The sequence below is a fragment of the Emys orbicularis genome, chromosome 2 (assembly GCF_028017835.1).
Source record: "Emys orbicularis isolate rEmyOrb1 chromosome 2, rEmyOrb1.hap1, whole genome shotgun sequence".
Taxonomy (NCBI): Eukaryota; Metazoa; Chordata; order Testudines; family Emydidae; genus Emys; species Emys orbicularis.
In genome coordinates, this window is record NC_088684.1 from 74,146,607 (window position 1) to 74,161,828 (window position 15,222).

General features: G+C 40.9%; 1 protein-coding gene across 1 annotated transcript in view; it reads right to left on the bottom strand.

Moving 5' to 3' along the window:
- Nucleotides 1–15,222, bottom strand: part of LOC135875242 (chloride channel protein C-like) — a 98,813-nt gene that overhangs the window by 6,279 nt on the left and 77,312 nt on the right. Inside the window, exons 14-15 of the mRNA XM_065400244.1 lie at nt 679–775; nt 16–111 (exon numbers count right to left, since the gene is read on the bottom strand). Of these exons, the coding sequence (XP_065256316.1) occupies nt 16–111; nt 679–775 (193 nt within the window). The remainder of the gene's footprint in view (nt 1–15; nt 112–678; nt 776–15,222) is intronic.

Here is a 15,222-nt window from a genome sequence, read left to right on the forward strand (position 1 = left end):
TGGCTTCACTCTTACCAGATTGATGAAGAGTTGCTGATACTGAGGATCTGTACTGTAGCGATTCAGCAGCGTGGTCATCTGTGGTGGATCAGGCAACTTCTCCACTGTTATCTGCAATAGGCAAGATTCTATTTCTCCTTCCAAACCTTTCTAATTGGACTCTAAACCATATGATGGATTTTCATCTGCATCCTAATTTATTTTTACCAATCTCATGTTTAGGATTTTTAAATCCTTTCTTCGTTTTGATAAATTAATAGTACTTAGCTATTCTATAGTTCTTTGCACCTTCGTTATGCATTACCAACATTAATTAAACCTCATAATTTGCAAAGGTGATTACACTCACAAAGCTAAATATTACCTGCCCCATTTTACAGACAGGAAACAGAGAGAGGATTGGAGTAGCTGATTTAAGGACTGTGTCAGAACCAGGATTAGAACACAAAAATTCCTGTCTTCCACTCCTGTGTGCCTCCCAGAGTCTGGGCTGCTCCAGGAGCACCTGTAACTTATTTCAGTTTTATTTGGCTGTTTATGGGCTGCCCTTTTATTTAGTTTATAATTTTACTACTTATTTAACAACATATTAATAACTATTTTCATTCCTAGTACAATCCCTGGACATATCAAATATGCATCAATTAACAAAAGGGAGAAATAAAGAAAAGTGATTACCTTTTGGTAGAGGAGAAGAGGACAGCAGGAAAGAGAATCATGGTTAGTCTCTGTTTCAAAGATGGCTTCATGTTCCAGCAGCATGCATAGTTCTAACCTAATTTTTACAAGGAATACATTCACCATCAAAGCCAAATTAAAAAAGGGCCAACATAATGGATTATAATCTCCAGAAACCAGTGCCTGACAATGCTAAAAATATACACATATGAGGAGTCTAATATTAGTGGGCAATACATCATTTATACAAAGCAAGTTTTGCTTTCCTAGATTTCCAGCAAAAATTGTCTCTCTCTCTTCGGGTTTCAGTTTGGTGTGGAACTCCTCCCAAACCTACATTTTTTGAAAATGGATTTATCCCCTCTACATTTTTATTTTTGATCTGAATTAATATGATTGGCAAGAGCTGCTTGTGTAGTCTATCTAGTTTGTTCCAATCAAGTCATAATTGCAGTTACAAAGGGGGTCAGGTTTGTCATTTTTTTTGTATAGATTTTTTCAGTTCCGCCTTATGTCCACATTAAAGCATGAGACCCATGTTTGTAAAAAATGTTCAGACTCATTGTGTTTTAAATAAGGAGTGAAATCCTGGCACCCAATTACTTCAGTGGGACCAGGATTGCACCCACAATCTGTGTGAGACATCCATCTTTGCTGTCTGATTAAATTCAAATGGCCATCTTTATCGATATATGTAAAATTTGTGGCCACTGAGATACACGTGGGACACAAGGAACAGCAATCACACAACCTTTAATTAGGAGTTCAGCAGGGAAGAGATTGAAATACAAGGTGACTTGTCTAAATGGAGAATGAAGAATTAGGATCAAAACTCCAGTTCACAAGTTATTGTTATAAACTCCCAGTGTTCTCAGAGTACAGAGTCTATGGGAGTGTAATATGCTCCCATACACAGGGTTCAAGATGGAGACCCAACCTCAGATCCCTCACTTCCAGACAGGAATGCTATCACCGCTTTCTAGTGAACCTTCTGGATGACAGAAGATGAGGCACTGACAGGTTCCCAGAGGGAGGAACATCCAACTTTCCTAAGCCAGAAGATGATCAGAATGGCATGGGTCCTTCAAAGCTTCTAGCAAGCCTCCTGGCTGGCATAAAGGAAGGCTATAATAGACTCCAGCAGGAGGAACATCCATCTCTCCCCAGCCAGAAGGAGAGTCACATGTCTGGTGCTAGTGGGGGCAACTAATGGAGGGGGATCCACCTATGGAGGGAAATGATGACAGAAACTTCCAGGATACGTATCAGTGCATAGCTCAATTTGTAGACAGTAGGAGAAATTTAAATAAAGGGGGACTATTAGGAAAAATGACCAAAAATATTTAATGAATTTTAAAATGAAAAATATGGGCAATATAGTGTTTTTCCCTCTGATTCCCGGGACTTTTTATAAAAAGGGGGGAGGAGGGGAGAAAAATGCATGTTGCCCATAGTAGCTAGGGACGTGACCAAGTTACTAGTTTTGGTTACCTGGAAGTAGGTTAAAGAGGGATTTATGCTTTAGATGAATATACAGTAACTAGAGATTTGCTGATCCAGTTTAACAGTGATTCAAGCTGTTCTTGGTGCACTCAAGATAATCTCCAGGAGAGCGTGTTTCTCAATCTTGTGTTATGGCAGGTAATGTGTTGGGGGTATATCAAGAATTTAAAATATTGCAAAAGAAAAAAATCTTATTTCATTCAAATCTGAAAGAATATGCAGCAATATACAACACATTAGAATCACTTTCCTGCACATTGTCTCAATTAGCTACAGTATTTATTACAATTTAATACAATTTATTTCTTCTCTTCTATTTGTTCAGTATTTTGAAAAACACTTGTCATCAAACCTTTCTGAAATTTAAAATGAGATATTTTGCCCTTCATCCAGGGCTCTCAAAGAGCTTTAGGATTATTAAGCATCCCTGTAACTGGGGCATATATATGCCCTTTTCACAGATGAGGTACAAAGAGATGAAATAACTTGCCCAAGGTCACATAGGAAATCAGTGGCAGAGCCAGGTAGAGGTCCAGTCAGCTGCTCCAACCATTAAACACACTTTCCCCTCCCAAGAAAAATGAGTAAATAACTAACATAGCTCATATTCACTACTGCAACAAAATTACTCACTCCACATCCCCCCCAAACAACCTTTTTTGGCACTGACATTTTTAAAAATCACTTTCACATTATTAATGAGAGCAAAGCTCTGAGGCAGCCCTCGGTCTGTACCTAACTAATGCAGTTATAACTCTAGATAGACAGTTGTTTCTGAAGAGCAGCCAAGTACTCTTCCCCAAAGCAGGTACTACTCCTGATATGTTCACTGCAGCAGGGGACATGTACAAGATGAATATCCAGTAATGTAGTATGTCTTGTCTTTAATGTATTATGCCCTCTGCTTGCAAGGATCACCTGTTCACAGTTATATTTATTGGTTCACATTATATAACATTTCTCACAAGCCTCCAAATCACATTAAGTAACTGTGAATTATACACCTGGGCCAAATTCTGCCCCCAGATATTCATTTACAACTACTATGGGATCATTTCATCCACCACTGAAATGCAGCCACCTTCAGGGAGCAAAACTGTATGGCTTATCTCTGGGCCAGAATTCTATTTGTGGCTTTCAACAATACATTGCTATACAAACTAGAGATGGACCCCAAATGCAAAGTTCTGATCCATAGTGGTACTTTTCCAAAGTCTGCAGGTGTTCATATCCAGGATATGGTTTGAGCCTGTCCATCATACAAACCCTTTTGTTTTCCCACTTTAACAGTGTCTGACTGGAGGAAAAAGCAAGCAACATTTACCATGAGCTTAAAGAGCAGAAACATTTGCTCATCACCAGTGGTTTCATGGCTGGTTTTGGCAGCTTGCAATTTGCTCAACACTGTTCTTAACTAAACTCAGTGGGGAGTCACTTAGCAGGACTTTGAGAAGTGAGAGGAATTTGGCTAGTCAAAAAAGGCACACAGAAACACAATGAAGGAAATTGTTGGAACATTTCTGATAAGAATCCAATCCTATTAAAGCCTGCCATATTCAAGAGAAAAATGAGCGTACATTATTGGATTTGGGCCTCCAGAAGTCATGCGTTGGAGGTATAACAACATCACTCTTTGATGTTACACACAACATCCTTCCTATCACATCATCAAGCCTTAGAAAGAGCAGACCAAACATGTTCCTTGCACTATTTTTTGGACTTAACAGGAAGTGCTAGGATTCAAACTTGGACTCAGCAATTGTTCGTTTACTCTTTGTTTATTTAAGAAGGAAGAAAACCCTTAAGTAATGAATCTCATTTCAAAGGCACTGTTGTAGTTTCATATACTATATCTGTTACAAAACATGCATCATGAGGACACACATAATTAAGATAACACATTATTATCACAACCTCCAAGTGTCACATTCAGCATGATACTCAGGAATTAAAAGTATCTGACAACTTAGAGTGTCACCCTTTTCTTGTCAGAAAAGCCCATTTATCAGAGGAAACTGCAAATTCTGGGCATGGGGGAGTGACATAAGAGGAACACAAGCTCAAAAGTAGCTATAAATACAAAGACAGTAGATTAAACAATCCTATCACTGGCAAAACCGTTCAGGGCATGATTCTTTCACCATGAATGCAAAGGATAGCCATGGAGTTTATTGAGAAAATTAGAGAACCTGGAGTATTTGTTTCAGTTTGTTCACTGATGTTTAAAACCCATTTTTTCTGCATTAATTCACCAAAGATACCTGCACTGCTTCTTGTGTGTGTATTTTGTTTCTGAAATTTTATTGTCTATGTGTGGCTTGATATGAACTGTGAATTAATGTGTGTCGTGTATGAAGCAGAGCACAATGAAGGAACTTAATATAATTATCCTTCCATCTGCAAAAAGAGCCGCTTCTCTGTTGCATCTTCATTAAGGCATGATCCAAAGGTCCAGTGACAAGTCCTGGTTTCAATGGGCTTCAGACCAGGCTCCATATCCTAGCTACGCTTTTTGTAAAGTAAAGAAGATAAGTTTCAAAATAGCATGATAAAATGATACAGAAGCCCCTCTGTGGTCTCTAATGATCCTGATTGTGTAGGGGTGCTACTGATTGCCTCATCCAATGCACTGGCAGGCAGATTCTTAGCTAGGATTGCCAACTCTCCAGGACTGCTAATCATTAATTAAAGATTAGGTCATATGATGAAACCTCCAGGAATATGTCCAACCAAAACTGGCAATCGTATCCTTAGCTGGTGTAAGTTGTAAAAGCTCCATTGAAATCAATGGAGCTATGACGGTTTCCTGCAGCTGAGGATCTGCCACCATGTACCTTCAACTTTTTACTGAAGTCAATAAGAAATTGTGGGTGCTCGGCCCCCTACAGGAAACCCTCAGCAGAACTGGGTCATAACTCTACTACTCAGTAAAAGTTAAGCACTTGTTCTAACACTCATGGTAATGTGGCCTTCACAAGATAATACAACGGGAGAGACTTTATGTATAAAACTATAAGAGGGATAACCAGTTTGAGGCAAACAGGCCTACTTCTCTGAGTTATTTATGCTTTGTATTAACATAGCTGCTGTTAAACTAGGAAAGATGGTTTTCACATGCGTTTCTTAAAATTGTGGGAAAACTGACATTTTTGTAAAATGGGGAAATGATTTATTCCATTTAGGGAGGATTAGCGAGGGTATGAGGATTAGATCTCTGGGTGCAGGGCACAGCTAGAGAGCTCAGATTTTTCATTTATGACAGGAAAATCTCAGAACAGTTAGAGGGTCAGTTCAGGTTAAGCAGCCAAAATTGCCAGTGTTTATCCAAACCACTTGAGCCTACAAACTTGGGCTGGAAACCACGTAAGAACAGTCTTTGATTAGATTTTGGCACTCTGACTGCCAAAGGGATGGTCTTGTGGTTGATGCACTGGACTCGGATCCTCAAATTCTGGGATCAAAAACTGTCTATGCCACAGGCTTCCCATGTGACCTGGGGCAAGATATTTAATCTCAGAGGCTCAGTTTCCGACTCTGTAAAATGAGGATCATTTTCCCTACCTCAACGGCAGGTTATGAAGTCAAATATTTAAAGATTGCAAAGTTCTCAGATACATATTTATTAGGACCCCATCACTGCAATAAGTAAATGAGTGAATGAATAAACAGACAGATAGTCCTAGCCTCAATGTGAAAATGCAGAGATCACACCAAAATTGGAAAACAAATGGGAAAATGCAAACTTAATATTTCTGAATCTTCAAAAGGTTCCATTTGGTTTGATTCTAGAAACGGGCAAAAGCCCAGAATTGGATTCGTATTTGTCCCTCCCTCCCCCCAATCTGGTTTGCTACCATCCAGATTTTCAATTTCAGAAGAATTTACCACACATTTAAACTATAGGACAAAATATGTGATCAGTCTTTCCATACACACACCAGTTTTCCCCATGCCCATATTTGATTTCCACATTTAACAACAGTCTGCACTTGCCTAAAAGCCACCCACATGTGGCTGCATACGTTTTTAATTTAGCTTTTTGAGTTAAGCACATACACTCTGCAGCACTCTGGCATTTACTCCAAAAGGCTGTGTGGCAGAATCCTGCAACACCTGCACAATTATTTGTATAATGAAACAGGCCCACTAATTTTGAAAGTATCAAATAATGTTGTTCTTTGTAAGAAGTTTCACATTAAGATCCAAAATAAAAATCTGTGCCATAAACTCCGAAATCTTCCTCCATCTTCATTGCCCATGAGCTACACTGTCCTAGGATTCTGACAATATATGGGGAGGAGTGTAATGTCAAAGGGCTTTCTTGAAAGTGCTGGATTCAATTTATTTTAACAGGCAACCCAAATCAGCAATAGGTTGCTCTCAGTGAGTTGTTCTAATTTAAATGTCAGGTTACTGTATACTGTATCATTTTTTTTAATCTCACATTTAAACTAACTGGGCCAGCTTTTCAAACTCAGGAATTTATGACATCGTACAAACAAACAATATGCCCTCAGATCCCATACTTGTACTCAAATAATTGCAAAAGCACCTTTATATGCAGTCAACTACCCCATTTGAGCACACACACAAAGTTTTCATGTATGTAATGTGCATTTTTATTTGTTGCTGGCTCAACTTAAATTCAGCATTTTAAAGTGTAGTCCACATAATTTGCCTCATTTCTGTCACTGATCAGTGCTAGAAGGATCACCATTATGAAGAAGGGATGATGGAAAGACCATGGATGATCTTCTAGAAGAAAAGAAAATCTTTATACAATACGTTTATCTCCCCATGTATTGCATGAACTTTGCAGCCTTCTGTATCAGATTTGAGTAACTTTGCATTCCTGGGATCTGAACTTACTATCCTCTTAAAGTGCCAGAAGGAAAAGGTTCTCCAACTTGCAAAATGACAAATTATTTCCGAGGGTGCCAGCAGAGAGACTTTGCTGATATTAAGGTTAATCGTTCCACAGTCACACTCAAGAATTACTTCACATATTAAGTGTTTTGGGCATCATGAATGTTAGGATCTTTTCTTAAACCTTCCATTCGCCCCCAAACTGTTGTACTGCATTTTTCTTTTCAAATGCTTCTCATATAAAATATAGGGACATTGGCTTATTAAAAGGGTGTGTGAGAATGTGTGTGTATATGTGGGGAGGCATGTCATATTATCCCCCATCTGGTGAAGTGGATGGAAGTAAACTAGAAAAAACTGTCCCCTCTTATGGATGCATTCAAGTCATAGAAGCATTTCTATGATTCTGTCCTGAACAGATCCATAACTTTTCACAGTGCCATATTCCTTTCCCAGCAGCACATATCAGCAGTCTGTACCATGCCACAAAACATTCTTAACTTACAATGGTTTCTATTCACTTTGCTGACCAGAGACAAATCATACCTAATAAACTGCCATGAAATATACATATATACAGTACTTTGGAGCAATTATTTCCCTGTTAAAGGATGTTACTGTGTAATACAGCTTTAAGTTTTCAACTTTGTCATATTTTCTAAACTATGATCTCTTCGATTTACTTTCAGGTCTGTGACATTCCCCTTTACTGGAGTGAAAGCATGCAATAGCTAAACAATGTGGTTTGGATTTACTGTTCCCATGCATCATCATGAAAATGTTTGTCTCAGCAATTGTGTCATTATTGTTACTTGGAACAGCTGCTCTACCATCTCTTTAAATTGAGGAAAACAAAGCATCCCCTTTCCTTACTAGTTTACAAGCAGGGAATTTAAAACAAGACTATCCAATAGAGAGTTTATGAATATAGTGTTCTGTACTTGGTTTCCTCACAAAGGAAGGAGAAAGACCAGCACAGCAACAACAAATAACAGTGTTGCAAATATAAATGCTGTTTGGTTCCCTCTGTTGGTAGCAATTTTGCCTCTAGGATAGAAGGTTATCAGAAGTTCAAGCCCCACACTAAAGCTTGGACTCCTATGTGGACTGCAGCATTGGACATTAAAGGTGTCCTCTGAATGGGAAGTCAAACAGAATTTTCTAGTGGCTGTGTAGTTGAAGGTTCAATATCTCGATGCACTTCCTGAAATGAGTAAAGAATAACCCTGGGTACCCTGGCCAGCATTCCCTGCCTAACTAAAACAGGTACTAACATCCAGTGCGGTGTAGGAACTGTTCATGAGAGCATAACAGCAGCTCTGTTTGTCTGTGTAGTAACTACCAGTGTTCCTGTTCTCCAGGAATGCAAACTTTCAATCTTTAGTCACAAAAGGAGTCTTACTCATACAAGTAATACCAGTTTTATTGAAAGTTCTCACATGAATACAGACTACTCACATGATTAGGGTACCAGTATGATGAATCAAGCCCTAATTCAGCTTTTAGGCCAAGATTTTCAAAAAAGTCACTAATGGTTTTGAGTGCCTCAAATGTTTCAGTACCCAAACACGATACACTTTAAAGGAGCCTGACTTTCAAACAATGCCAAGCACCAACTCTGGGGAAAAAAATAGACCCCTTTAAGATGTCTGAAGATGGACACCCATTATTTGAAGCATTTAGAATCATTAGCCACTTTTGAAATCTTGACCTCAGTTTCCACCTTTTCAATTAGAGGAAGGGTAAAAATGAACTAAAGTGGTTAAGTGACTGGGGAGCCTAAGTCCCATTTTCCAAAGGAACAAACTCCCAAGTTAGTTTTGAAAAATGGGATTTAGGCACCTAAATCACTTAGATATTTTTACCTGAAAGCTTTTAAGCTGAGGTCGTTTGATCTGAGGAAGGCAATTGCACAGGACACAGACACTCCTGGTCCCGTGCAGCATATCCAAAACTGCTAAAATAACTGCAACCAAAGTGAAACTGGTTTGTTTGTTTGTTTGTTTTGGCTTTGTGACAGTTTCATTTTGGATGTAAAATTTTTGGCAGTGTACTTTTATTTATTTTTTTAGTTTTGTCTGAAGTATAATAATTTCCATTAACCATAAATGCTGACATCTCAGTGAACACCATGGGTGGGAGGAAATGGGGTTTCCTAGGTGAAAAAAGTACAAACACAAAATGTGGGCACAATGCCAGAAATTTCCCACTCAGTGGCAGTAAGCCAAGATTTTACCAGTTTTTCATTAGATCCAACATATTTTGTACAGTCCTGCTTAGACTCTATGACATTGTGGTTTCTGTACAATTACCTTCTCCTGATCAAACTAAATCAACCTAAAAAAATTCCTTCAATTAAAATGGGAAATAATGGATAACAGCTGTGCAGGTAATGATGCAATGACAAAAATAGGGAAAAGTGCCCTGTCCATTCCAGCAGACAAATTGTATAAGACACAAAGTCTACAGGTTTAGGTATAAAGAAAATGGCCTGTTTTGTGTTACCAATACCCAAATTGCCTACAAAGTGGTCATTGAATAGCCTATCTCCATGATACAGCTGTAGCATCAGGCACTCAGTGCCCTGTTTGAGCAGAGTTTAAAGCTGCAGCAATTAGGATAGGGTGGGAAGAACTCAGGCTATGAAAAATCCTTCCCTCACACCTCAGTGACACCTCATCAAAAGGAAGCAGAAGAAACAGATCCTGCCATGAGAAGCCATCCATCCACCTGCCTTTCCTGGGTGAATGTTGGGAGAATCTTTTTCACTTTCTTGGACAATGGGGAATTAAGTCTTGAGAGGCTATCCCTGATTTTGGAGGAGACACTGGGTGAAATGCTATTCCCTCACATCTCAAAGAAGAAAGGAGAGCAAGTTGGAGAGGACTGCTTGCATGGGGGTGGAGAAGGCAAGCGTCTTGGGAGGCACAAACGTTGGACGGGCTAGATATCATGGAGGATGGTGCCCATATGAGGGTTGTCAGGTGGAGGGAGGAGACCAGATCTGAGCAGTGGATGTGTCTCACAGAAGAGTGCATGTGGAAGGAACTGCTAAGAAGGAAGTAGTGATGTGTCATAGTGGCAGCAAGTTTCTCAGGGAAGTGGGCATGAAGGAGACAAGTATGCATGGGATAGTAGGTGCCTCAAGAAGGTTACCCTTTGTCCTATGGGGCAGTAAAGGAGGGAGAACTGCAAAGGAGGTCTCTTTCCTGGAGACAATAAGCTATCAGCTTCCCCACCACATTCCAGCTGTGTCCATAGCCAGGGGAAGAAAACCAGCTACCAGCAGCCTTCCTTCACACTCATCCCCAGTGTATTCTACTTTTACTATGGTTTATATTATATGGTTAGCTTTCTGTCAAAGAAGGTGCGGCACAGTACAGCCCAAAGAGTAATCTGTCAAGTAGCAACCTCTCAGTGTCTCCATTGCACTGCATCATGCTTACAATGATGGCACACCACCTACATCCCACAGGTGTTCGGCAAAATAGTTCTAATTTACCCTTGTTCTCATAAAAGTGAACTCAGAACCCCAGCAGCCCCTACTCCCCCAGGAGGACCTGGAGACAGCCAAAGCAGCCAAGACAGTTGGAAGGCCAGAGCATCTCCCAAGCAGCTTCTGCTGAAAATGCTCTTATTGATCCCCACCAAGAGTTTAAAGTTGCATCTCGTTTCTCCTGCAGAACCCCCATGGTAGTGTAGCAGCAGTACCTCCGGCCTTCCTCAAGGGTAAATCCCATCTTGGACACAGTTGCTTCCAGAGGAGCAGGGCATTGCAATTTGCAGCCCTCTGAATCTCCGGGAGTGACCCATTTATACAGTGCTTTTCATTTGCTAAGCATCCTGTTTCACCTGCCCTGATAGAAAATAGCTTGTTCTCTTTTGGCGAGCTGGGATCATCTGGAGCATTTTTAAAGCCAGACTCTGAATCCTCTATATTCAGCAGCATAAATCCCCCATTCTTATTAATTCCATGCATCAAGCTCTCCAGACACATGTTCCTCAATCTGAATTCTGTGAGGGTTTCCCTGGACTGCACTGTGTACTGCATGTGGCAAAATATCAACATCCTTACTCTAAGGAGTCCTTTGCTCTGGAAGCTTGTGCTTCAGTTATAGCTCCTTTCTCTTTAACAATTTTAGTCTCTATTGCAAATATGTTATTAGTTTCATATAGGACTTTCTCAACCAGGGAAGCTAAAGACCTCACGCTTAGGTCACCCAAGCAAAAATAAGTGTGGTGATCTCATCCCAACCCCAAGTGGATGTGTGTCCATATCACAAAAGCGAACACAAAATTTGGCTCTATTAAGCAAGGCTGGAAGTCTGAACAGGGTTGGACTAGCAGGGTGTTTGTTACAAGTCAGCACTGAGGTGCATTTGTAGACCTGTGTGAGAAAGCTTACGAAGTGCCTGCCAACACTGTCTGGCTCTAGTCTTTGCTTTCGTAAGAACTAAAGTTCACCAGCCTTTTCTTGTTAAAGAGGCAGAATAATTCACACTTATAATAAATAATACTTTGCCCTCCTACAGCACCTTTCATCTCCAGCATCTCAAAGTGTGGGAAAGTTCAGTATATGCTTTTACATTCACTGTGGGGCAGCCATAGCTATTTCATGAGGAGAAATGGTAGGCAAACACCAATGACTGAAAATCTTGAAATGAGAAATAGTTTTAAGATTATGTGCTCCAAGTCCTGGTGCATGAAGGCAGCTAGTTCAGCACAGAATTCATGGCTGAACTGTTACTTTTCCCTTCTTTGTTCCTCTTTCTGATTTATTTTTACCTATTGCCATCATTTTTTTGTGCCAGAGGAAACCCATTTGATAACGTAATAGCAATGTCAAAACAGGTCCATATGAAAACCTTGGGGGAGTGTACTTTTTTTTTTAATGGAAAAATGCTGAAACTGAAATTTTTTTGCCTGTAATCACACCACCTTGGCTTGTGATCGTGTCAGATCTCACAACATAAGCAGAATCAGGCAGCTTCAGTACTTGGATGGGAGACGTCTAAATGAAATCAAAGGAACTACAGAGAATGGTGTCTTAGATTCAGTAAGCAACACTCTTCCCTCTGAATCAGTTCGAAAGCATTTCTCATCATGGTCTTACAAGACACAGTGGGTATATCTACACTGTAATTAAAAACTCATGGCTGGCCCAGGCCAGCTGACTTAGGCTCGGGCTCAGGGCCGGCGCTTCCACTAGGCGACCCTAGGGCGGCAGGATTTGGGGGGTGGCATTTTTCCGTCCTCGGCGGCAATTCGGCAGCGGGGGTCCTTCCGCTCCGCGTCTTCGGGGCGCTTCGATGGCGGGTCCTTCACTCGCTCTGGGACCCGCTGCCGAAGTGCCCCAAAGACGCAGAGCGGAAGGACCCCCGCCGCCGAATGCTCTGAGGAGGAGCGCTGCTGCCTAGGGCAGCAAAAACCCTGGCGCCACTCCTGCTCGGGCTAAGGGGCTGTTGTATTGTGGTGCTGACATTCAGGCTTGGGCTGAAGCCCAGGCTCTAGGACCCTGCAAGGAGGGACAGTCCCAGAGCTCAGGCTGCAGCCCATGCCCAAAAGTCTACAACACAATTGAACAGACCCTTAGCTCGAGTCCCATGGCCCCAAGTCAGCTGCCATGGGCCAGACATGGGTGTCTAATTCCAGTGTAGAAACACCTTGTGTTATGGGAGGTAAGTCATAAAATCAAGTCCTAACTATCTGTGCTCATTAACAGTCCCATGGCATGTCACAAGTTCAATGGATAGATTCAGACAATGGCTACACAGAATTCCACTCATGAGGGTGGAGGGGTGTCATAGCAATACAAGGAAACTGTCCACAACCTTCATTTCACCAAGGCACCTTGAGCTGGCCAGCAAAGCTTCTGCTGTGATTGACACTGGAGAGGGCAAGTTGTTAACTAGAGTCTTCAGGACACCAGGATTCAGCACATCCCCTGGGCAGTCTTTGCCTGCGGAGCTCCACTGAAGTGAGCAACAAACTCTAAGACAGTCAAAACAACATCATCATCTACTTCTTCTGGTTGTCTCCCCAGCCTACAAGCATTATCTTGGTCTTTTTCCAGATTGAGACTCAGATAATATATCATGTATATTCATCCATCTGTAAAATATGGTTCTAATTGCTATGACTCTTCTTTTGACAGAAATTAATATTATCCTACCAGGATTACCTGGGATTGGTAGCTTGAAATATTTTATAAAACTGGGTCTCTCTTTAAGATGTGATGCCTCTTTTGTTCCCACCTTGCTTCAACTGTTGTTATTCCTCCCATGGTACAAAGAATTAAGGTATGTATGTGAAGGTAGAATACTCATTGACAGCCTACAACTCTCGCTGCAAGGTAACATGATGAGCTAAAGGAAACAATGAGACTGTAAATGAACATTTGGCTGGATCAGTTGTTAGCATGAGTTCTCATTTTATTGCAGCGGATAGTTGGGAAATAAATGAATGTGTTTGTTTATGTTATGCAACATCTTCAAACCAGCACACACTGCAGCTTGTCAACCACTGGATTTGTGTTTCAATGCTTTATCCTTTACTAATAACATTAACGAGAGCAATAGTACGTGGGAACAAGCAAATCAGTGTTATCTATATGACATTCCATTTTATTGGTGCCTACATTCTGTTTGTTGGGTTTGCTTGGTGTGCAGTTTTCCAGTGGATTTTCTTGTACTAAGCAGTTATTTCCCCCCCTTGGGAATCCCATACAGTGTTGTCCCTCTCAGTGAAGCAGTCAGTTTTTACTAAAGCAAATGTTCTCAAACACTTCCCCCCCCCCCCCCCGCCCTTAATTGTTCACCTAAACTTTATCTGACCATAAAGCCATCAGGTAAGCCCAATAATGACCAAGTGGAAGCTGCTAAGTATGAGTCTGTCTATTTATTTGAAAACAAACCTCTAAGAGCAAAATTATAAGCTCTGGGGGATAAGGACTATCTTTGTGTTATGTGCTTGTACAGTACCTAGTAAAATGGGGCTCTGATTGGGAGCTTGCAGGTGCTACCTTCATATAGACAAATAATAATAATAAAGTACAAGGTTTAAAATCAAGTGCTCCTCTTTTTAGGGATTGCTTTAATAACTGGAACGCCCAAAATATGTGGGCAGCCTGATCCTGTTGAAAGCTCATCAGTCTCAAGTTGCTGGAGCTAAAATGTTAAAGAAGACCTTATGTACATGCAGAGTTACTTCCAAATTGCCCTCAGGAAAAACACATTAATGGTTAGGGTGTGGGAAGGACATTTTCTGGGCAATCACAGAAAAAGATGTTATTTAAATGTTCCCAGGCTCCCTTCTCCCAACCCGCAATGAACTCATTCACACACTTCTTGATGTTAGTCCATCAGGGTAGGGCTAGAGGTGGTAATGTGAGTCTTTCCAAAAAACAGTTAATGCTGTGCCTCAATTTGAGCATCATTTGGGACAGTAATTTGGCTAGCAGGTTTTGTGCAAGAATCTATAGAAGTCATCAGCATGGCCTATGAGGAACAGAGGCAATGGTTCTTGGCTAGACACTTCCAACAGAATGGGGAGATTATGTTACACATCTCCTAAGTGGCCTTTCTAGACCTCTGATGTGTCAGTTTGGAGAGGATTTTAGTTGTAACTTCCAGAGGTCAGGTCTACACTACAGACCTATATCTGTATAATGATGTCGCTCACACACTGAGTGATGTAGTTATGCTGACTTAAACACCCCCCACACACACACCCCGGGGTAGACAGTACTACATCGATGGAAGAGCTTCTCCCACTGACATAGCTACCACTTCTCCCATCAGAATAATAGCATCTTCACTAAAGCGCTACAGCGGTGCAGCGCACCAGTGCAGCTGTGCCACGAAGCGCTGTACATGAAGACAAGCCCTTAGTCTTGTTCCAGGGGTTAATTCAACCAGATGATAAATGCCATCTCATTGACTTGTCCATAAAGATCCTGGAGTACTTCTTCTAAGAGTAAGTCCTGGTCAAATTTCAATTGAAGAGCCTCTGCCTTCACTCTACCAGTTCAGTTGGATATAGTATTTGTATCCTTGTGTTGTTATTAAGCAGTTTCTGGCTTCAACTCCAGTGGTGGTAGAATTCCAGCAGTAGATGAAAGGACTTCTTTTAAGGAAAGCTTGAAAAGACTCAAGAGTTTTAGGAACTTGTATCTAC